Below are 23,516 nucleotides of genomic sequence, written 5' to 3' on the forward strand. Positions count from 1 at the left end.
ATCTTGCCTAAACCTCATCCTCAGCTGAACTGAGCTAGGATCAAATGGCTAGAGAATAAAGTTGAGCTTGTAGGAGCTACCTAATGTGTTGAGACTGGAAAGATGAGCAAGCAACTTTATAAGAAAGTGAACACTTATGTACTTTGAACAAAAAGCTATTAAAAAAGGTTAAAGCCCCCCAGGAGGGGAGAGGGATGCTTCTATGGGTGGTGGTAGAGGTTTCTTCCAGCAGAGAGGCAGAGAGCCTAAGGCAGTCTGTACCAACCAACCATCCTCCTCAGGCAGCCAAAAGCTGGGCTTTCGTGGCCACCATGCTGAGGGCAAGCTGTATTGTTTGGCTGTCTAAGTTAGGTCACTCTGACAAGCAGAGGATACTGAAGATTAATTGCTTCTCAAGAGAAAAGAATCCAGAAGGAAGAGCTGGGGTTTGTTGTGGCTTTGGTTTTGCCCTGCTGTTCCTTCCTCGCCTCAAAGGATGAGGCAAGGGCAGTATTGCAAGACTTGACAAATATAAAATAATTGTGTTTGCGTACACATGCCCATTTGTATGAATCTCCTTTTGTGTGTGTGTGTGTATTTCAGTTTGAAAAGTCAATGAAAACGTGGTTTGAAAATAGAGGAATGAGAACACGGGAGCAGATGCCAAAACTTTCTTCTTCTATTCATTCCAGCACATGGGTTTGAATTGTATGTTCGTATATGTTTAAATGGCATTACCTCCTCCAAAATAGTCACTGTTCAGCTTGAAAAGTGTCTTTCCTAGTTTTTCTTTCTTTTCACTTCAGCTAGTTTTCTGTCCTGTGTTGTGTCTTTCCTTCCTATTCCAAGACCTTGTCTATTATTCTTGAAATAGAAATGACATCTGCAGCCCCAAGAACGCTGCACTACACCCACAGAATTTGCTTTATCTAGCAATCTGCCACTAGTATTTTGAGACTCCAGCAAGACAGTAAAGGACTACCTCCCCAAATTATCACTGTACAGCTGTCCTTAACTGAACTGGGCCATATGAGTTCCCTTTGCAACACTGGTGAAGAAAGTCCTCAATGTTTTCCCTCACAAATCATTGCAGATGTACTTATCTAAGATATCTTGCCATGACTGTGGACCGTTTTGTGATAAAAATGTCTGTTGTTTTCCAGGCTTCCTTTAAAATTGGTATAAAAACTTTCATATTTATGAATATTTAATGTTTTTCAATTTTCTTAGCCAATGCCTATGTTTATTAAATGATAAACATCCACTTTGGGGAATATTACTGGTTATATTGCTTGTGCTTTGGAAATAGAGATAACTGTAGTGGCAGTCTCTTAGTGTATCATCAGAAATAACTGTGATTTGTGGGTAGGCCAAGCTCATGGCAGGGGATGGTGCATAAACTCTACCACTTAAGAGTGGTTCCCAGAAGTGATCTGACTCAGGCACTGTGCTGAGTCACAAGTCCTCCCCTGCTTCCTCCTTGCTTGCAGAAAGTAGTAGTTTTCTTCTGAACTATATTAGCAGAAAAATAATTCCCTCCCACACGCTTGGCACTGGCTTAAGTTCGAAAATCTGTGTGCGTGTATATGTATCAGGAGGCGGGGGAGGTATGGACGGAGTTGAAAGTCCTCTCCTTTCCCTTTTATTCCTGCTTGTTCACAGAAGGTCATTTGTATGAGATGATGCCTGCTCCTACTCCTGATTTGGGCAATGCCATGGTGTAGGCAAAATATAGCCCTGCAAAACCAATGAAGGAGTAGACTCGGGATATGCTTTCTCTGAAGATCTGGACTACTAACATGATTAGAACAGGAAACCACCCTGTCCAGCAAACCAAGTTTGATCCAAAATTGAAGACACGTGAAAATGTGAGATAGAGCTGTGCTTGGAAAGGCCCAAATATTTTTTCTGAGACCAACCTACCATTAGTTTCCTTGGATATGTTCCACGGCGCAACAATGCCAAGTGCATTTTAGCAGCTGGGTCCGGTGCACTGGTTTTTTTGTGCCATCTTGCTGAGCATTGGTTGAAATCCAAAGAAGCTTGTAAGTACACAATGGGGTATGTAGGTAATCCCATTCATTGCTTTAGGTGCAGACACTTACATGCTTCGAGATAAACATGTTCTTCAATAACTGCCTGAATTGATGAGACAGCAACCAGCCCCTCTCATGATTGTCTTCCTGAGAGAAAAATACAGCATCATATAATAGCTCTAAAACACCTGCAGCATCCCTAACAGTCTATTTCCCATAGCTTTGAGAAAGATCAATGTTGCTTGGTATAAGCTCTTTTCCTTCTCTCTTCCCCATTCTCTCTACTCCCCAGTTGTGCCCTTAACCTTTGGCTCGACGCAGTCCTCTAGAGGCTGAAAAGGTCTTGACCTGGTATAAAAAGCAATGTTGTTCACATGTAATAAATATTTAAAATGTTTTATCAGTGTAAATAAATGCTATTCTGTAAGCTCAGGGAATGGCATTAACATGTTTTGCTTACATAACATTTATGGAGTCAATGTCAGCCAACAGAATGCAGCCAAGAGGGTTTTTTTAAAGGTAAACTGAAGTGCTTTTAAAATAAATACTAAGAGCTGTTTAAGATCTTCAATTATTAACAGAAGAAAAGTGCAGGCTGAAAAACTGCAAAGAATCCCTTTTGTGGCACTTTCCCTAACCTCTGTGCAGTTATCTCTTTGTCCAGGCTGAAGTGAGCTCCTCAAGGCAGATGCTGTGCCTTCACAGATGTCTGTAGACTGTCTAGCACATGGAGGGAGCTTCCACGAATGAATAAGTACATTTAGAATGCCAAATATCTGAAAACCATTTATTTTTATATTTACTTGCCAGGGCATATGTTCAGGACTCTGCATTTATGTTTGGCCAACGATGGCATTGCCAGCCTCTGTAAAGCAGTGTAAAAACATAGCTTTTCACTCTGCTGTGGGAAGGCAGTTATTGGCATCACCTACTTGAAATCCAGAGGCCAGCTTTTCAGTCTGATCAGGTCACCAGGCATTCCAATTTAATCATGAACATAAGCTGCACAGCTCATTGCTAGGAGTGCAAGCCTTACCTCCACAAGGGAGAAAATGCCAAAGACGTGCAACAGTGTATTAGAGAGAGCATCAGGCAAGTGGGACTGTATTGCCCATGTATTGTGAGCACCCATGTTGGATGATATCTATGTGTTGCAGTGTGCAAAGATTAAGAGCATGCATGAGTTGGGACAGAGAAGTCTGTTTTTTATAACTTCAACTGCCTTTTCTTCCTCTGGACAGCGAAAGAGCATGTAAAAGCGTGTAGAAGTTCTCACCATTGGTTAGAAAAAGCTTTGTGTCTGCATGTAAGGGGATGATTCGCCTTGATTTACCCTGATCAGAAATGCATCTGATCATCCACAGACAATGATTTGTACCTCTCAGATTTCAGAACACAGATTTGGTATGTTTTGAAGCATGTGGGTTTTTTATTAAAAAAGTGTCCCTGTTCTACCTACTCACAGGTCTCCCCTAGTCCTTTAATCCTTCTTTATCTGCTCTCCCTGTTCTCCCCTTTTGCTATTACACTGACTTTTCTGATTGTGCAGGCCTGGTTCCTCATGCAATTCCTTGCAACAACTATTCATGTTGCAAGTGGCTGTCTGAACTGAGAATAATAAAGGAACTTACTGGCAGCAGCTATATTGCAGCAATAAACTTGACAGCAATGCAGGGAGCATGGTGATGTGCATATATCCCTTGCTGTTCTACAAGTAGCATTCGTTACATCTTCTGAGAGGACATTTCTAAAGTAGCTGCATAGTTAGCGGTTTAAAACTTTCAGAAACTCTGTGAATACTTCAATGGTAATGTATGCAAGCTTGCTAATTAGTGGAATCATCTGGATTTAAAAACAGACTGCCCTAATGGGGTCCTGCACAGCACACACATCAATTCATGCTAACAGTATTCAGTAGCTCATCTCTTCTTCAAAGTTGGTTTAATATCCTCGAGAAGCTTTTCTCTAATTAAGCTAGCTGAAGGTCCTGTAAATCTTCTGGTGGTACATGTTCCCCTTGACTGTCTGAACACCTTGTCATCTTGTGTTTATGGTGCAAGCCTTTGATTTCACAAGCACTGCTTTGTTAACACAAAGGGCATTGGTTTGTGCAGATATTATCTTCTCTGGACATCTGTAGTACACTGAAGCACTTTCATGGTCTGGGTGATAATGAAGCTACATTTAAAATGAGAGGTTTCTGTTCATCATTGTGTCTGTCCTCACTGCCCTCTCAAGAGCACTGGCTATATCCTATGATGCATATTAAATCAATTAATAATAATAATTAAGGGTAAATTATATAAAACCTGGTATTAGAACTCTTGACCTTGTAATCTTGGCTACATTTTGGATTAACAAGGCTCCTAAAATCACTAAAAATTATGGAGGGCTTTATTTGCTTTTGTGTAGGTTTATTTGAAGCTACTAATATTTCAATCTGAGAAGTTCGTGAGTTTTTTTTCAGGTTCATAGCCATCTGTAGTCTTTTAACTTTCTTGTATTGTTGTACATTGTTTGGGAGAAGGTGGGACAATGTTTTAATTTTCTGGTGAATGTTACGTTCTCGACTGCTGTAAAGTATTTGAGTGATGTTGATATGGACTGCAATTATTTTTGTATATATTTAGAATTAGTAGATTGAATGAGGTAAGCATCTATGGGAAAAGGTTGAATGCCTCATGTAATCATGACAATATTTTTTTGCCAGAGATATTGCTTATCCAAAGTACCTAGAGGTAACTGAGCAAGCAGAACATCCCACTCTTCTATAGGATGAGTTTTGATCCTGTCAGTATCGTACTTCATGTAAGGATCTCTTTGTGAAAGCCAGAATGTTTCATGCTGAATATCACTCCCTTGGATAGTAGCATGAACTATTAACAGATAACTGAACTGACTGCAGACACCTAAAAAAATGCTCTGACTAGAGGGATGCTAGTAGCCAGCTTTGCATTACTAGCAGGCAGTGAATGATCTTGCTGGCCTGGCAGCTGATGCCATCTTTGATCGCTTCTGCCGTGTTCCATCGTGGCTGGGGAGCAAATGCAAAATCACAGCCTTAGCTGTGAATTGACAAGTGGATTGTCTAAAAGTGAAAGTGCTTGTCAAGAGATGCATCATCCTTATTAGAATGTATTTAAATTAGTAAAAAAAAAAGTAATAAATATGAAATCTAAGATCTTAGATGATAGATTTTAAACATTAATAGTTATCACAAACTCTCTTGGCAGATGTATAACACACATTTACAACTCATGAATCACATTTTTCAGAAATCACAGCTAATACCAACTTCTCTGAGGAGATGACAGCATTTGCAGGAGACATTAATGGCTTCTGGCTCTCAGTCATTGCAAAATCATGAGCTCATAATTGTTCTGGTCTGGCTATTTGTAGACTATAGAGTTCTAGAAGTCTCTCAATACTTCCAACATTAATAACTTGTCAGTGACAGTCGTTGCCGTCACTGCCACCAGTGATAATAACTTTAAGACCTTTGTAAATGCAAATCCTTACTAAAGGCTCATGAGGCTGGCTTTGTTATTCTGGTTTTACAAATGAGGAGAAGGAGACAGAGAGAGGCCCATGAACCTGCAGCTTGAGTTAACTGTGTCTGAAGGTACAGCTGCTTAGCGCTTTAGCAAACTTGGCTACAAGTCACCTTCCCTGGGCCATTCTGCAAATGTGTGGCTCACTTATGATTAGGACTTATACCAGTCTCATGCCTTAACAACAGCTGTGTAATAATATTTTGTTCATATCCCTTTCTGGGGACCTGGACAACCTCTGTTATAGAGTGATCCCTAAATCCTGGGGCAAACCCAGCACTGCTGGTTCTGACTCTTCCTCTGTTCAGACTGAAGTAATGTGAGGTGGATCTGAAGTGCAGGGAGATCCTAAGAGGGTGGGAGGTCTCAGTCAGTATGGGTTTGGTAGTCCTTCAGCAGCTCAGGCTCTGCCTGAGACTGGCTTGACCCCTGGAAGAACCCAGAATCAGAGTAGGGACACAACTTCAGTTTGCCATCTCTCCCCATGCTCTGGGGTGCAGCTCTGTGGCACCCCAGCATTTGCTCTCTTGCGTGTCTCACTGTTCTTCTTGTCCTGCCTCACCTTTGGATATTGTTTGGTTTTTTCTGTGCTTTAACTCTCCCCAATACTGTCTGGGGATCATCTTAGGTCTGGCTTTCAAGAACAGGCAAAATAGCTAATGTATTCCCTCCCCAGGGTGGTGGTATTTCAGTGACAGGTGAGGTAATACCCATTTTACTTTAGTCTGTGATCAAGGCTGCGATGGTAAATTTGTGAAATGTTGGGGATCTTCTCTAGGGAGGTGATTTGTAAATGTATGTCTTTACATCATCAAGATAATGAGTTCAGGTGAGGGGGAATGAAATAAAAATGACATATTATTGTGCAATTTATAGCCTCTCTAAATTTTGTTCCCTTGATGATAAGTGCATCCTTCTGTTCTCTCTGCAGGTCTCCAGGTGGTTTTAAATTCAATTATCAAGGCCATGGTCCCTTTGTTGCATATTGCCCTGCTGGTGCTGTTTGTCATTATTATCTATGCCATCATTGGACTGGAGTTATTCATGGGGAAGATGCATAAGACCTGCTACCATGTGCAAGGGGGACTTATCGGTAAGGGGAACATTATATCATGCATACAAAGATTTTCTGAGGGACACTTTCCACTTATATAATGGAGCATTTGTGCTGGCACAGGAGATGGGTGGCTGTTGCTCCCTGCTGTGTACCTGTTTGGGGTTTCACAGTGGTGATTCCTTTGTTCTGCTTCTTGGATATGTATCACCTTTGACGTAGAGAGACTGCCTCTAATGATGAGAATTTAACTTGCTCAGCTTGGGCACTCAGTTGTTGGCCTGTCTGTAAAAGCTACAAGCAAAACTGTCAATCATAGAATCATAGAGTCATTAAGGTTGGAAAAGACCTCAGAGATCATCGAGTCTAACCGTCAACCCAACACCACCATGCCCATTAAACCATGTCCCTAAGCGTTTCATCTACACATCTTTTAAATACTTCCAGGGATGGTGACTCAACCACTTCCTGTTCCAAGGCTTGACCACTCTTTCAGTAAAGAAATTTTTCCTAATGTCCAGTCTAAACCTCCCTTGGCGCAACTTGAGGCCATTTCCTCTTGTTCTATCACTAGTTACTTGGGAGAAGAGACCAACACCCACCTCGCTACAACCTCTTTTCAGGTAGTTGTAGAGCGCGATGACGTCTCCCCTCAGCCTCCTTTTCTCCAGGCTAAACAACCCCAGTTCCCTCAGCTGCTCCTCATAAGACTTGTGCTCCAGGTCCTTCACCAGCTTCGTTGCCCTCCTCTGGACACGCTCCAGCACCTCCATGTCCTTCTTGTAGTGAGGGGCCCAAAACTGAACACAGTATTCGAGGTGCGGCCTCACCAGTGCTGAGTACAGGGGCACAATCACCTCCCTGCTCCTGCTGGTCACACTGTTTCTGATACAGGCCAGGATGCTATTGGCCTTCTTGGCCACCTGGGCACACTGCCGGCTCATATTCCGCTGGCTGTTGGCCAACACCCCCACGTGCTTTTCTACCGGGCAGCTTTCCAGCCACTCTTCCCCAAGCCTGTAGCGTTGCCTGGGGTTGTTGTGGCCAAAATGCAGGACCCGGGGCTTGGCCTTGTTAAACCTCATACAGTTGGCCTCAGCCCATCGATCCAGCCTGTCCAGGTCCCTCTGCAGAGCCTTCCTACCCTCAACGCTCTCGCCCAACTTGGTGTCATCTGCAAACTTACTGAGGGAGCACTCGCTCCCCTCATCCAGATCATTGATAAAGATATTGAACAGGACCGGCCCCAGTACTGAGCCCTGGGGAACACCGCTCGTGACCGGCCGCCAACTGGATTTAACTCCGTTCACCACAACTCTCTGGGCTCGGCCGTCCAGCCAGTTTTTTACCCAGTGAAGAGTGTACCTGTCTAAGCCGTGAGCCACCAGCTTCTCTAGGAGAATGCTGGCTGTGGGAGACAGTGTCAAAGGCTTTACTAAAGTGCAGGTAGACCACATCCACAGCCTTTCCCTCAGCCACTAGGCGGGTCACCTGGTCATAGAAGGAGAACAGGTTGGTCAAGCAGGACCTGCCTTCCATGAACCCGTGCTGGCTGGGCCTGATCCCCTGGTTATCCTGCACATGGCTGGTGAGCACCCTCAAGATGAACCGCTCCATAACCTTCCCCGGCACCGAGGTCAGGCTGACAGGCCTGTAGTTCCCCAGATCCTCCTTCCAGCCCTTCTTGTATATGGGCGTCACATTGGCAAGTGTCCAGTCGTCTGGGACCTCCCCTATTAACCAGGACTGCTGATAAATTCCTGCTGAACACGCTAGTGGACTTTTTAATGTGGACCTTTGGGACTATAAGCCAGCCTGAGTTCTTCAGCAAATCTCCCAGAGGCTCAAGCAACACTGAAGTAGAGATGACTTCACCAATAGCAGACTGAGCTGCGAATGAGATATTCACGTTTCAAAATAACTCAACAGTATTCTCACTCACTCACCTAACCATCTGCTCTTTTTCATTTGTTTTATCCAACATGAGCAGCAGTGATTCCCCATGTAGTAGTGGGTGCTAATGTCTAGGATCCAGTTCAGCCTGTAACCAAGAAAATACTGTACAGCAGAAAATTATTTCAGAAGTTCTATATTTTCTACTTTTATAAAATTGGCAGATTTCCTTTTCTGGAAATGATGCTAGAACTATAATGAATTGTCAGTCTGGTTTACATCTTTATAGAGTATATATCTTTCCCCATACTGTCTGTAATTATTACACATTACAGCATCTAATTCTAATATTGCCATTTCTGGCATGCTTTAATGATCAGAATGTGACCAGAACTTTTGAAAAATTAAATTTTTTGCCATATAAGAGAAGAAACAAACATAATTACCTGCTCCCCCACACGTGCATACCTGCACCTGTTATATATGCAGCAATAGGTGCTGAAATCCATATATTAAAAAAATCCTATTGCAGGAATTTTTGTGCTTATAAAAATGTTTTCTGTAGCATGTTGCATATACCAAAGCTTCTAGGCAGGCATGTTGTATAGGTTCTCAGATCTTTGGAAACACCTGTACAGAATAAGGGGTGGATAATCAACCAGTAGAGTCTTACAGAGCTTCTGAGTGCTACTGGGCTATTGATAAAATGCCACACAGCTTCTAAACTCCAAAAGAGCAGAGCTCCAGAGACTCTCTGCTGTAATTTAGCAGTGGCCCAGCACCATATCAACTTATCTCCAGAGCACCGAAGCCTGTCTGCTGCAGGGGTTCCGCCTCCCTCAACAGAGTGCCAGTCAGTGCTGCAGTTCCCTTCCAAGATTAACCCAGATGCCAGGTGACTGCAGTATAAAAACACTGGTCATAACATGCAGCCTAAAGAAATGTAATAGACTTGATCCAGTGTTCCCTCTCATGTTGAAAGACATTTCACTTTTGACTCTAAAATTTGACAGCTTGGCCATTATTTTTACAAAAAGAAAGCGAAGCACAACAAAACATCCCTCTGCCCATTAAAATTAATAGAGTTTCTTGTGTATTCCTAGAGAAATCTGTCAAATTCACTGCAAAATGTATATTTGTTAAAATCGGATATCCTTCACTCACTTATCAGTGTGTCAAATAGCAATGAGTTCTCTTCATCTCCGTTTTCTCCCTCCTCTCCTTTAAGATACACCTGCAGAAGATGATCCGTCTCCCTGTGCCCCCCAGTCTGCGCATGGGCGGCAGTGTCAGAACGGCACGGAGTGCAAGGCAGGCTGGGAGGGTCCTAAGCACGGCATTACGAACTTTGACAATTTTGCTTTTGCCATGTTGACGGTGTTTCAGTGCATCACGATGGAGGGCTGGACAGATGTACTGTACTGGGTACGTATCCGAAAATGATAAGCTGAAAGGCCTGCTCATGTGCTCCGGCTATGTTGAAACTTTGGGGCTTTAGCTTTCTTGCTTGTTCTATACAATGAAGGCATGGTTGCTAGCACGGAGCTTTAATTAACTCAGAATATTAGTGGGTAAAATGGAAGGGTTTATCTGGCGCAGTTAAATCAAATGTAAATGTTGACTTTCCATTGATATTTTAATGCTGAAAGATGGCATATGGCTTATTGGTTTGAAGATTTGCAATGTACCTTTGTTGAGCAGAATGTCTTTAACCCTCTCTGCAGGAGTGAAATCTCTCATACATCTCCAGATTACTGATGTAGAAGTATTTGTGACAGATAACTGTGTGCTCTACCCGTGGCATTAATGTTACAAAGGCTCACTGATCAGCTCGTAGGTTTTATAAGAAAGGCCTCACAAATCCCTTTTCGTGCCAGCACTACTCCTGATTATGACTTCTATAATAATACTACTAGAATAAATTCTCGTAACTCTAATATTGATATCGGTCATGGTTACATGTTTAGCTGAAACATGATATTATCTTTAATCTAAATGCAGTCTCATCTTGTCCTTTACCCTAATTCTGGAAGTTTCAATAGCTTTAGTTTCTAGCTTGTAATTCCTAATGTATTGGGAAATTCAGTGGCAATACAATTATACTGTAGGAGTTAAAATCAGATTTAGCCTTCACCTGTAAACCAGATATAAACATGTTTCTGGATTCAGTCTTGCCATCAACTTTTGCAACGATATGTCATGGTCCAGGAATTTAATTCACACACAGCTCATTCCCGTCTGTATAAGGCTAACCCGGACTCCAGCTAACTTTGAGGACTGGCATATTATGGCACCTTGCTCTCCAGGATGGTAGGATATGCTACAATGCATGATGGAATTTAACTCAAGAAGACTCAAAGCACACAAAAGGATAACCTGGACTGAGGCAGCTTGCACTATTAATAAACATCAGCTTCTATCTTATACATGAGCCTGAAGCTGCCCTCTACCCACCAGTGAGTTAGCGTTTACAAGATTTCCCTTTGAAGATTTAGCTTATCTGCAATAGATATTCTCTATGTGGAACAGCTAGCAGTTGTCTCTTTATCCTCGTAAATTTAAATTAGAATTGTGACTCTAGCTTCCTTCTAATGCCTGAGATAAAGGGCAGAGATCAAACCACAAGGGGAGTCTGTGTCCCAGAGCACAAAAATTGCCTTTACTTGAAAAGAGGGTATAGATTAATAAAATAATGAAGAACAGAAGTTAAGTCAGAAACGGAACTGGGCAAAACTACTCCACTGCTCAACTGTGGCTATATATAATATACTTGTCTTTTTATCACATTTAGCTCACATTCAGCTCACATTCCTCCAGTCCGTGTGTGGTTGAGAGAATCTATAGGTGGTTCAGGGGAAATAAGAGAGAGTAAAAGATATCAGAAAAAACCCATGAAAATAGCTTTGGCAGTGTATACCATTTAGCATTGTGAAACCTATCCACAAGTTATCATAATTTTCTCCAAAGCCACGTGTTATAAAAGACCCTGCCAATCCCCACACTTTTGGGTCCATGCGTCATTTGCATGACTGGATGTGAATCATTCAGAACTCGGTTATCTGTTATCTAATAACAGGAGCCAAAAGCATATACTCACTGCTAAATGATTTTCTACCATGACTGCTGCAGATGGTCTGATTTTTTTATGGCATCCCTGCAGCAACCTGGATTTTAGCTGTTGGCTTTTGCTTGGTATTCAGCCAGCTTTCTTCACTGATTTCCTCAGCTGTTCTTTTTCCTTTAGAGACAGTATGGTGAACTGAGACCTGAAATTAATACAGATTGATGTTTATTATTTTAGGGGCATCCATATAGTTAGCCGTTTAGATTATGGTTTTGATAGAATGCTTGCTTTGGAAACAAAAGGAGTATTTGTTATTGTCATTTCCCAGACAATTGTCAATTCCTAGAGAAGGCTACAAAAAATAAGAGCTGCAGATAAAATTTCAGTAATAGAGGAGGAGGAAATTTAGTTTGTAAAGAAAAAAACGTATCACCTATGTTTAAAGACCATGAAATACAAAGTTTGAATAAATACCCGAACACCTGAGCTGACAGACATACTTGGTTAAGCTGCTGTAAACAATCCTAAGAGTATTATTGTCCCATATGACTTTTTGCCTCTTTGAGTTATATTGACAAAATGGATAGAAGCCAGCACTGATCAGTGTTTGCCATATGGTAGAGAAAGTATTTGAGATGTGATGGGTATTTCCTTCTGCAGAGTGGTCTGTGCTACTCTGGGGGCAGTTGTTGATTAGGCAATTATCACAGGGCACACTATGAAGAGCATTGTGGCTTTAATATTTATATGTAGAAACAGTCTCTAAACATTCACACTGTAATTTCACATGTGGGTGTTTCAAACCATATCTACTGTGGTTTATACAGTAAGTTTTATAGTCCGTGCAAAGGGCATTCCAGCTTAAGCTAGCCAGATCAAAAGGAAGAGTATTTCTGGATAGTAAAGAATAGAAAAGATGCAACATTTCAATTTCTGAGAGTGAAGGAAGAATTTTAGGAAGTGGGGTAGGATATAAATAAATATTTTAAACTTCCTGTGAGCCACTGTTTCTTTAGTGAAGTCTGACTCAAACGTAACTCTACTCCCTGACATTTGCCTTTTCAGCCAAGGAAGGGTGGACTTGTCATAGACAACCCATTGGGGGCTGCATCTCCACAAGAGTGCAGAGATAGGAGGCTATTCTCTTCTCAAGTAGATAACATTTTGAAAGATCTCCTGGATCCACAGTGAGGTCATGGAAATTAAAATTTGCTTTTTTAGGAAATAAATCTGCACAGTTAATTAAATTAGAAATCCAGACTTAAACATCCTCTTTTTCCAACTACATCCTGAGATAGAGCATTGGTTGTCCATTTTACGCTGAAAGGAAAGTACAGATTAAAGAATGGTATAAGAAAATGTTGTCTGCAAATCAGACAATTTTGCAGCAGAAAATTTTAGGTGATGATTTTCAGAAGTCATTGCTTAAACTTAATGATGTAAGCTAATGGGTTAATATTAAAAGTGCTGAGCATTCAAAGTTCAAGCAGACTGTTAGGTTCTTAGCTCCTCTGCAATTCAGAGTAGATACCAAGGTTTGAATCTGGTTCTACTGAGGTCAATGGCAAAATTCCAATTAATTTCAAAAGGTCAGGATGTCACCTTCTACTTTGTAAAATCTTGATCATGCTGTTGAGATTTTCCACATGCAGTCATGTGTACAACATGAGGACTTAGAGATGCCTAATCAGGGCCTTGGTGTCTGTTGTGATAGTCTTCCAAGGACATACATGTGGATGTAGGGAGTTTTCTTTGTTCCCTCCTTAAACTTGAAAATAAGAGCCTGACCTAAAACTCAGTAGAACAAGAGATAAAGCTCTGGGCTGAATTACTTAGCTGGAAATGTTTAGCCAATGGAGCAATTCCCTTGGTTTGAACTTTTCTATAAGTGCTTTTCAGTTATATCTTCCTATTTTCTGAAAAACAGCTTTTGAAAGGTACCTAGATCTCTGCATTCCTCTCAGTGGGAATGGAGGGAGCTTAGCACATTTCAGCATGTTGCCCTGAAAAATAAACTAGTAATTTCATGGAACCTATGTCTGTCTTGTGCCACACTTCGCAAGGTTAAACCTGCATGTTTAAAAGTTAGAAAGCTGTACGACCTTCCACAAGCCCTGGAATCCTAATCCACTCTAGTAGCTCTTCAAATTTTACCTTCAATTTCCTGCTTCCTTCTTCATGCTTCTCCTCATGCCTCCTTCAGCTTTTCACATCTGTAGTGAAGCCTGTCTCCTCTCTTATGGAGTACTATTTCCCAGCCTGTGATCCACATCCTCACAAAAAGATAATCAGAGACAGGAAAGCAATAAACTTTTATTCCCTAGAAGGACTTCACATCAATAAGATCGATACACTTTCCAATCTCCTCTCTCGCTCAGCAGATAAGACTTGTGAGTAGATTGGTTTCTTTTGAAATGTGAAAGAAAAATGTTAGGGAAAAGAGTTTGACACTGCTATAGTGGCAGGTAAGATAATTACTTATAAGGAGCCAAATTATTAATGTAAAATAACTATATTTGACAGGAGGAAAATCTGTGCAAAACAACTTTGTTGACTCGTCGCTGAAGAATTGATCTTTGTTGAAGGGAGCATTAAGCGTTCATAGGAGCACACCTCCTACAATGCCTCAGTCTTACAAGGTTTACTTGGTCCCAGTATAACTGCCAGGCTTTCTCTCACATGCAGTCAGTTCATAGAATCATTTGAGTTGACAGGCACTTCTTACGATATGTCACATCATAATTTTTCTGATGCATTGTAGAAATATTGAGCTTACTATTCTCAAAACTCTTCTTAATGTATGATCAGCCAGCATTAGCAGCTAGCTCCTTTGTGCAGGCACCAAGACCCATTTCTGAAGACCCCTCAGTCTTGGGAACTTCCAGCAGCAGATGCAAATCCAAATGTTACAAATTGAGTCATCTGGTATTTTGTAATCAGGCTCTGCTGCAGTCCATTATTTCTTATTGTCTTGTTGACTAAGGACAAAAATTAATCCCTGTGCCGTTTGTAACATCCTGTTTAAGTATTTGTAGGCATTTGTTGTCTTCCCTTAATCTTTTTCTAATCTGAGCAGATTCAGTTCTTTCAACTTTCCGTAATGGGGCTTATTTTTAATTATTTTTAATCAGTTTGTTACTGTCCTTCAGGGGAAGCTTCGCTTCCGAGTTAAATACAATTCGGACAGTGCCCTGTCTCTAGAAAGGCTTCCAACTTTGTGTGAAATCTGCTTTCTGCAGCTGGAGCCCTGTGACACTGCATGCAAAACTGCCCACTGCAGCCTCAGTTTTATGTGCCTGGTCTCTCCACTTCCCTGCATCTAAGCAATCGCCTATATATATGAAAACAGAGTGCAGAGCAAGTGCAAAACGCAACCATACGTTGTTGCATTGGGCTATTCATACTGCTGGGTAGTGGAGAACCTGGCCCTGAGATGTTCTCTGTACAGATCGCCCATTACAGCTTGAATTCTACTTGACCTGCTTGATGATTATTAATAACTAGCAGCCTTGAACCTGCTATTATTTTTGGAGTATTGGTTTTGTACCATGTCATTTGGACAATGCTTCAGAATACTTTGTTGATCTCTGAAAAAAACATGCAGTGCCTCCAGGGACTGTTTACCTCAAGGATCTAACTGTAAACTAAAGAGTGTGGTATTATTCTAGATGGACTAAAGCCAGCTCTGGATGAGATCCAGGGCACTAACCTGTCCCTGGAAGAGATGCCTGAACTGGCACGTAATAAGTTGACTCCCTGAAATTTAACTGAACAATCCTTGATAGGCTTGCCCAGCCCCTAGGCACGAAAACATTTTAGTACTCTGAAATAGTGCAGTAGAGCCACCACAATGTGGTGAGAGCCACATGTAGTGAGGTTGAATCGGTGAAAACATTCAGAAGCTTCACATCCCCAAGGACAGCATTAGACTAGCATATATAGATGCAGTGGGTTAAACAGGCTGTCCTGGAAGATGCTTCCATCTCTGAATCTGTGAGATCATACTTCCAAGAGTCACTAAATGAGCTTGAAATTGGAGCTCACAGTCACCCTTACAATTCCTATCATGAAATAAACGAAAAGAACGGGACAACAGATATAATTTACTTTTCTGACAGCATTGACATATCTTGTGAGCTTTTCTTATCCCCCCACAGCCTATTGCAGCCAATGAGGAAGATGTTGTGAGGAATACAGAGATAATGCCACAAAGTGGAAGACATTAAACGCAGAGCCACAACCCCCAATTTTCACCAGCTGTGTTTTTCCTTCTAACCCTTTATTCTTGCAGCACTTAGGCTTGAATTAGTAAGGCTTTCCACACAAGAGAATGATCTGATTCTAAGAATATATCTGTCTACATGTTTCCATGGTGTTTATTCCCCATCCACCCCCACCCCTCCAAGAAAATGTTGGGCTTTTATTGTTGTGGGGTTGAGGTTTTTTAATCATCTTTTTGGCAGTGTTTTGCATGGATGTGAAAAATTTGCAAAGAATAAGCATGCAAGTATGAGCAACCCATCTCTGTGACTGCAGAGGTTATTTCATCTCCATCTGCTGTAACAGTGGTGGGTAAGGGGAGAGGGCCCATAGTTCAGAGCGCCGAAGGGCCACAGCATTAATGCACTGAAAAAGCAGTGTCCACACCTAATTTGCATAAATGCTGACCCAAATCTGTTTTCCTTTTTCTCATGAACAACTGCACGTGCCACTGTCACGGTTGCCTGTACTGCTGCTTTGAAAGCCAGTAACAGCGGTGACTTGCTAGTTGCCACCTGCCACAAAAACCTGCCGCTGAACATTTGTTCAATGCAAAATAGGCACATATTGTGTGAAACGAAGTTTTCATGGGCCCTTCAGACCTCAACTTTGGACCTCTCAGCCCTCTTCCTCTATATGGAAAGAAACTTTCCATTAAAAATAAGCTTCTTCGGGTTGGTTATGGGGAGGTGTTAGTGGAGACCCTCTGCCCAGCGCTCCTGTGTGGGAAGGACCTCTTTAATAGCCCTGTCTTTCTGTTGCCCTTTCTCTGTTTTTCTTCTTTTGTCCTTCTTTAGGCTTTTTCCTAATTGCTGCTGTCTAATCACCACAGAGACCTTTCTTATCTTTAATTTTTTATCCCAGAGCTATAAAATTAAGAGCTAAGCTATTGGGACACTTCTATATGACTTATTATTTTGAGTGCCTCTGTTTGTGGGTGCACTGCTTGGGCCCTACTACCAGTTTTTCAAGAACTAATGATCGTTGCGTTCTGAAACTATCAACTTAAGAGTTGTTAAGTTTGGACCCATATCCACTAGACAGAGTCACAAATAAGGGACTTTGGTTCATTATCTAGACCCTGGGAAAGAAAAAGACTGGGGAATATGCCCAAGGTCAGAACACAAGTGGTGGCTCTAGAACTGACTATTTATAAAACTCATGTTTATTTTGAGATTAATTTGTTTTAACATCTTGTTTTCAAGACAAAGGGCAATACAACTAATCCCTCACCAATCTTACTGTGAGTGATAAGTCTTTCCTGCCTGCAAAGAGAATTGGTCCACTCATATTGTCTTTATTCATTGATTTCAGTGGGATTTCTGCCTGAGCAGGACTGGAGGGCTCAGTATGATGGGTGGTCATGCCCTCATGAGCATATAGTTTAGCTGTGCCCATGACCTCCTCTAGAGCTGTCTCCTTCTAACATTAATCCTCTGAACTGCACCCAAATTGGAGGCCTAAAAACAATATCGGGCACATCTCCCTGAAGATGCAAAGTGACCAGAAGTAGAAAATCAAGGTTTTAGGACTCAGTCAGAGGAATATTTACCACAGAACATCCACACTGTGGATTTTTAAAGCATATCTAGAAGAAATCAGTCCTACACATCGTGCTGATCTTGCCTACTTGGTGCTGCTGATAAGATTTACAAGAAAAAGAGAAGGGGCAGTCTTGTCTGCCAATAATGCAGTTGCACCTCAGTCAGGCTCTTTGATAGTAGTTTCTCCAGTGAACTTCTAGCACTTATACAATATCTGGGAGTGGCTAGTGTGCCTGTAAGATGAATGTTTATCAGCTGTGTGCTTTGAGTTCTAGATATTGTACATTTTATTTGAGACTTTTGGGTGTGATTTCACAACTGAAAATGGGATTCATCATCTAAAATGTATAATGGATTTATAGGAATATCATAGATTGGGAACTGGCTACAAAGGAAACTGGGATATACTGATCAAGTGCAAAAAAAGAATCGACAGTCATGCCTCCACTTAGTAAAGAAGGTAGTGATTATCTACAGCTTACAGTACTGTTTTTCATTATCTTTATTTTTAAGGACTTAATTGACTATGTAAATCTATGAACAATATGTGCTTGTGTATTTCTGTGCATGCAGCAATCAGTGCTGTTCTGATATACTTGTGGTAGAATTTGCTATCAGTCTGCACTGAGATAAATAGAAGAAGTTATAAAACAGCAGTACAGTAAAACAGGCAGAACATCCTTTCTGGATAATCAGCTGTGCAAATGTAAATACAAAATAAACAGAGACAGGAAGGGAAAGCCCAGAATTCTAACATGAAATGAAATCTTTAGATTTGGAAACCCACCATCCTAGGGAGTATTTTCATGCTTGAAATCAGCACTTTATTCTTTCGGAGTGAATTTCCAAAGCCTTTAAAAGATGAAAGGTTTTTAAATAACTGAGCAGCAGTAAGAGATGGAACTGCTGCGATAGCTGTAATGAAAGAACTATCAGCCCTGTGGCTAAATAGCCTTTGGGCTTTTGGAAGACTTTTTCACAGATCAACCTTTTCCTTTTAAAGGGGAAAAAAAGCTATACACACTTACATGGGAACAAGGCAACTCACACAGGCTCTATGACTTCTGCCTCTGGAGGCCTGAATTCAAATCCTGATTAAGTCACACAAGTCCAAATAATTTTTGGAGGTCACTACATGGCATTTCTGCAAATTGCAAATTCATCCAACAAGCTAATCCACTCACGTAATCGGTCATGTGAGAGAACGGAGAGCCTTAATGGGTGCTGTTACCCATATAGGGACCTGAGTTTGGCAGAACACTGCAGATGGACCAATGACATGAATCTCCTCTAAGTAGATCTACTGTTCAGGAACCAAGAAGGGTAGTGTAATAAGAAGACACTTATATAAGAAGAAGTGTAATAAGTAATGTCACTATTGATGTTAGCTGTTGAGTAGGGAAGAGGTAGGGAAAATGGTCTGTCAGCCGTCTATATCAACAACCAGAATGGACCAAGAGCAAGGGCTTGGCATACGAGACTCCAGGGTATGTTTGAGGAAAGACCTGAAGACCTGCTTAGTCTGGGCCTAGTGTCTTTAAGAGCTCTGCGTGGGTCGGTATGTGGCCTGTTCTTTCCCAGCTGGTCTGTATGATGCAGTCAACCTCAATGCAGACAGAGAGTGAGCCACCACTGAAAAAAAAAAAACAAACAACAACTTTTGAGGGAATAGTTTAGAGAGAATTATTTACATCCTCAAAGTGCAACAGTTCCAGCACACTCTAGAATGTGAGTTGCTTTATCACTTGGCAATAATTTCACTATTGAATTTCAATATTTCACTTTTGGGTAACATGTTCTATGCTAAACTGAATTGAAATACATTTAATTATTTTTTTTCTCTTTTACATATTCAACCTGGAGAAAGAGAGTAAGCTGGCAAAGCAGGAGGCTTATTGGAGCTCAGAATTTGTCTTTGATGGCTCAGAATTTGTCTTTGATGTAAGGAATTCTCACTGTGTAACTAATGTTTTCAGCGGGAGTTCAGAATCCCTGTATTGCCAAACATGCTGCAGAGGTACATAGCCCCCTCCAGTTCTCACAGAAAAATAGAGAATTTCCCACAAGAAAACACAAAGAGTACAGTTGGGATGGGAGCTGGTAGTTTCCTGATTATTTCTTTTTTCTCTCCCCTAGTATAGTTGACTATAGGAATTTCCCAGTGGTACTTGCACTAGCAAAATTTTATATGCTGAGATTTTGTCAGCAAAATCCACTTTTCAGATAGTTGGTTTGCCATGGTAATCCATGTCCCTTTGGAACATTACTAGTGCTAATAAATGTTGCAACTTTGTGAAAACAAAACCCAGTAACACTGCTGCTTTCTTTAAGTCAAGGGAGAGCCTAACTTTTTTCCTTGATTTTGAAATGAAAAGTGTGAAGTCAAATGCCAGTGGCCTTTGCCATCAGCCGAAGTTGTACAGTAAACTTATGTGAAGGCCATTTAAAATTGTAGATTTAATTAAGACAGTAGTAAACACACCCAAGTCAATATTGCCCCCCTACCTCTCCAGCAAACACAAACTACTGTGCCAGAGAAGTATGGGAGCAGTAAGCATTTTCAACAGAAATAGCTTGCAGTGGAAAAACAGTTCAGCTCAATCATTGTGTGCCACAGACATTTTGACCTGGTGGTATTTGAATGCAAGTTTTAATTCTCTTCCCACTCTCAGACAGAGACCTTATATTTCCCATAATCGCTCAGTCTGTTAAAGAACAGCTGACTGCAAAAAACAATGTGCACCCTGAAAAAAACGCTGAAATATGAATTAGAACTTTACTAAAGAATGAAATAATGTTGTGGAGTCCAGTGGTTATATTCTGAGGGCTAAAAAACACAGTGGAAGGATTCATTGTCAGCATACAGTATCAGTAATCCAGGGCTAGGTCGTTGAAAGTTGGGATTTTTTATATGTGTCTCAGACTTTATACAGTCCTTCCCAGATGAAAAAGTGTGCATATTCTTGAAAATGTGGGGCCAGTATTTAATGAGTGATGAAAATATGACTCAGTGCTGTCATAAAGAAATAAGCTTGGCAAATTCTACTGGTAGCAATGCACTTCCCGCATACTGTAAGCAACAAAAAGCAAATACAGTTTGCTTCACATCTTTTATGTGTTCTTCATGGAATGGAGTTCATATAACAGCAAAATGGCATTCCACTGTGATTGTATAATTTCAGAGAAGCTCAAACAGCTATTTTACAATTTTTCACTTTGCCATCAAGCAGCTGACATGGTTATAAGGCAGTGCTTCTAGATCTCTGCTCCAGCCTTGTTCTTGCACTGGCTGCAGTAGCCTGGTAGGGCTCTTCTGCAGGACTCCTGCCTTTACACAGTCTCCCCAAGAAGTTCAAGCCAGTCAAGGTGTATCTTTTGCGGGAGTGTGTGCTGTCATGACTCTGAAGTTCAGCCCAGCACTGCTTTCACTTGTCTTCTCTATAGTGCTGTGTGGGAAGCTTGGTCAGTTCTGGAGAATTCACCCTCTTGTCAGGGAGATCAGGCAGCATAGCAATGAACTGTAGCTATACCCAAAGATTTTCTAAAATAAACCAGAATTACAGTTCACCTGGATCAGAGCAGGTGCACTTGGGCGAGGACATCTACAGCAGATTCAACATAGTCTTTGTTAACAGGGGTGAAAAAGCAACCCCTGCAGACTCCATCTTCTCAGATCTGTCTGCCCCCTTCCCCTTCTGGACTCATCTTCCATTGCTGTAGTTTCTTTCTCAAGGGTCCTCTGTTGCAAATTAACCTCTTCCCTTGATGTTTCTATTGTCCTCATAGAGGCAGTCCTTTCTCAGTTAATGGCTCTATTTAGGTCCTGCAGAGATTTGCCAATATTTCTAGCTCAGACTGGAATTTTAATTTGCTCTTTCCATCACTACAGAGCATACAGAACAACTGGGGAACCAAGGTACACATAGGAATCTTATTATTCTTCCCACTGCCCATGTATGATGAATCTTGCCTATGTTATTGGATTTTATCCTACAGTGACCGTATAGCAGAATAACCTGTCTGGAGCATTCTCTGCCCTGGTTCATGATCCCTGTGCACTTTTCTTCATCCAGCTCTGTCTTGCCTTTCTCATGAAGACACTCTGAAAAAGGGTTGTAGATGTCTACATGTACATATAGAATGCACACACGGAATTTGTAAAATTCCATAATTGAGGTAACACTGTAAGCAAAACCTTAAAAATAAGTGCTTGGAGAGAACAACTGAGCTTGAAATTTGCCCTCTCCTTCAGTACTTCAAAATAAAAGAAATGTGATTCTCAAAAAAAAAAATTTTTAACAGGAGCAACTGATCAAGTGCTGCTCCTTCCTTTGAGTGTCATCAGTTCAGACTGAAGCTGGGTTGAACTTTCCAGGCTCTCCTTTGCATCCATCTGATAGTGCCAGCTATAAAATGCGGAGTATTTCAGAACAGTCATAAGGAGCAACTGTGGCTTGGAGTCCCCTTAAGACTATTAGGATGCTGATGTTTAGAAAGAAATTCTACCCAGAATAAGAGCAAAGGCATCTGGAGTCCTTTGCTTATATTTTAAGCCACTCAGAACCAATTTTATTCCATTGTTCCTAAGTCTATAAAAGTAAGTCTAGTTTATTTTAGGTTTTATATTTTTGCTTATTACAAGGTTTTTTACCTCTATCATCTCTGTCCTTTTGCCTTGAGTCAGCTCTGAGACCTTAAATTCCCACTCCTTATCACCTGTCTTAAAGACTCAGGAAGGCTGAAAGAGTATTTCAGGTTGACAAGATAAATGATAATACTTCTCAGGATGCACTAGAATATCTAGACCAAAATGCTTAAATCTTTCTGTCATTTTTTAATCACTATGTACATTAAACTTCTAATTTTTCCCAGGAAATTTCAGAAAATGAGCTCCTTATATATTTCTCCCAATCCTGTGCCACATCCCATTCAAGCAAAGCACTTATGCATATCAGTTCGTTTCTGCTGTTAACAGTAATATTGACCATTGACTTCAATGGAATTATTCATATGACTTAAATTATGCACATACATGAGTACTGGATTAAAAACTAACCAAGCAAAGACAACTAATTAGATTTTAAATATTTTGAATATTGAAAGATCTGCAAGGTGGAATCTTCGTCCTTAGGATAATAATGCACTAAGTCTAAATCCAGCTTTAAGGATATATGATGGGTAATAGGAAATATGATCCTTTTCTTGCTCCTTCTGTGAATGGTGAAGTCAGATGGACACATGTTGTGTATAGGGTTACTTGAGGTGTATGTGGAGACTAGCCAGAAATTTCTCAAATAAAAATGTGCTTTTTTCATGTCTTTATTGACATGATATGCAGCAGCCTCACACCATTCAGGCTCCAAACAAGTCAGCAGATTCAGGATATGTACGATTTCAGTGCTAAAGAAGCAATCCCACAGTTTGCCCCACAGGTTGGAAAAAGTGCTTATGGAGCCTAACATAGATAGCAAGTCAATTTTAGTACTGTGTCCCTTTCTACTGTACTTTTAGTTCTCTGTCACCTCACTGAAATCTTTCTGGGGCTTCTTTTAAGCATTTATAGTTTTGTGAAAAAGTTAGAAATTGTGAATAACAATGAGTAATTTCCTTGTTAAAAACAATATTAAGAGCAGTGGGGCTTAAAATAAGTTGCAAAATGCATAATTAATATATTTATTACAAGTATTAAATGAAAAAAAAACAGTATAACATAAGGAGTGTACTGTTTAGAGATCAGAGAAAAATACAGTGTGCAGGATTTGTTACCACAGCTAACCAACCATACTAAATTTTTGCATATTTAGGAGTTGGTTTATTTGTGTCACGGTCTCAATAGTCACAGTCCGATTACCTACCTACAAGTTATTTAAGAGCAAGACCACTAAAGAGACAGTTGTCAAACGTGTTAGATCTCTTAGGAGAAGAAGTTGAGAGAAAGAAAGGAGTCAAACCTTCACATCACAAGTCTCCTGCCTGCTCTGACTACTAACAAGAGCTTTCAAGGCAAAGACTGCAAGTACTGCAGAGCCAAGGTGTTCTTAAGCCCAAATTGGCTCTGCAGTTGAGAAGTTAACCAGAAGAGAATGATTCATTGAACAAAGAGTTTCTTTTTTGTTTGCAGAGCAGCCTCAAAAA

General features: G+C 40.9%; 1 protein-coding gene across 1 annotated transcript in view; it reads left to right on the forward strand.

The window, feature by feature from the left end:
* CACNA1C (calcium voltage-gated channel subunit alpha1 C) overlaps nucleotides 1-23,516 on the forward strand; it is a 208,888-nt gene that overhangs the window by 23,767 nt on the left and 161,605 nt on the right. The window contains exons 4-5 of the mRNA XM_075168159.1: nucleotides 6,498-6,659; nucleotides 9,742-9,938. Of these exons, the coding sequence (XP_075024260.1) occupies nucleotides 6,498-6,659; nucleotides 9,742-9,938 (359 nt within the window). The remainder of the gene's footprint in view (nucleotides 1-6,497; nucleotides 6,660-9,741; nucleotides 9,939-23,516) is intronic.

This window comes from Calonectris borealis, chromosome 1 (assembly GCF_964195595.1).
Source record: "Calonectris borealis chromosome 1, bCalBor7.hap1.2, whole genome shotgun sequence".
Lineage (NCBI taxonomy): Eukaryota > Metazoa > Chordata > Aves > Procellariiformes > Procellariidae > Calonectris > Calonectris borealis.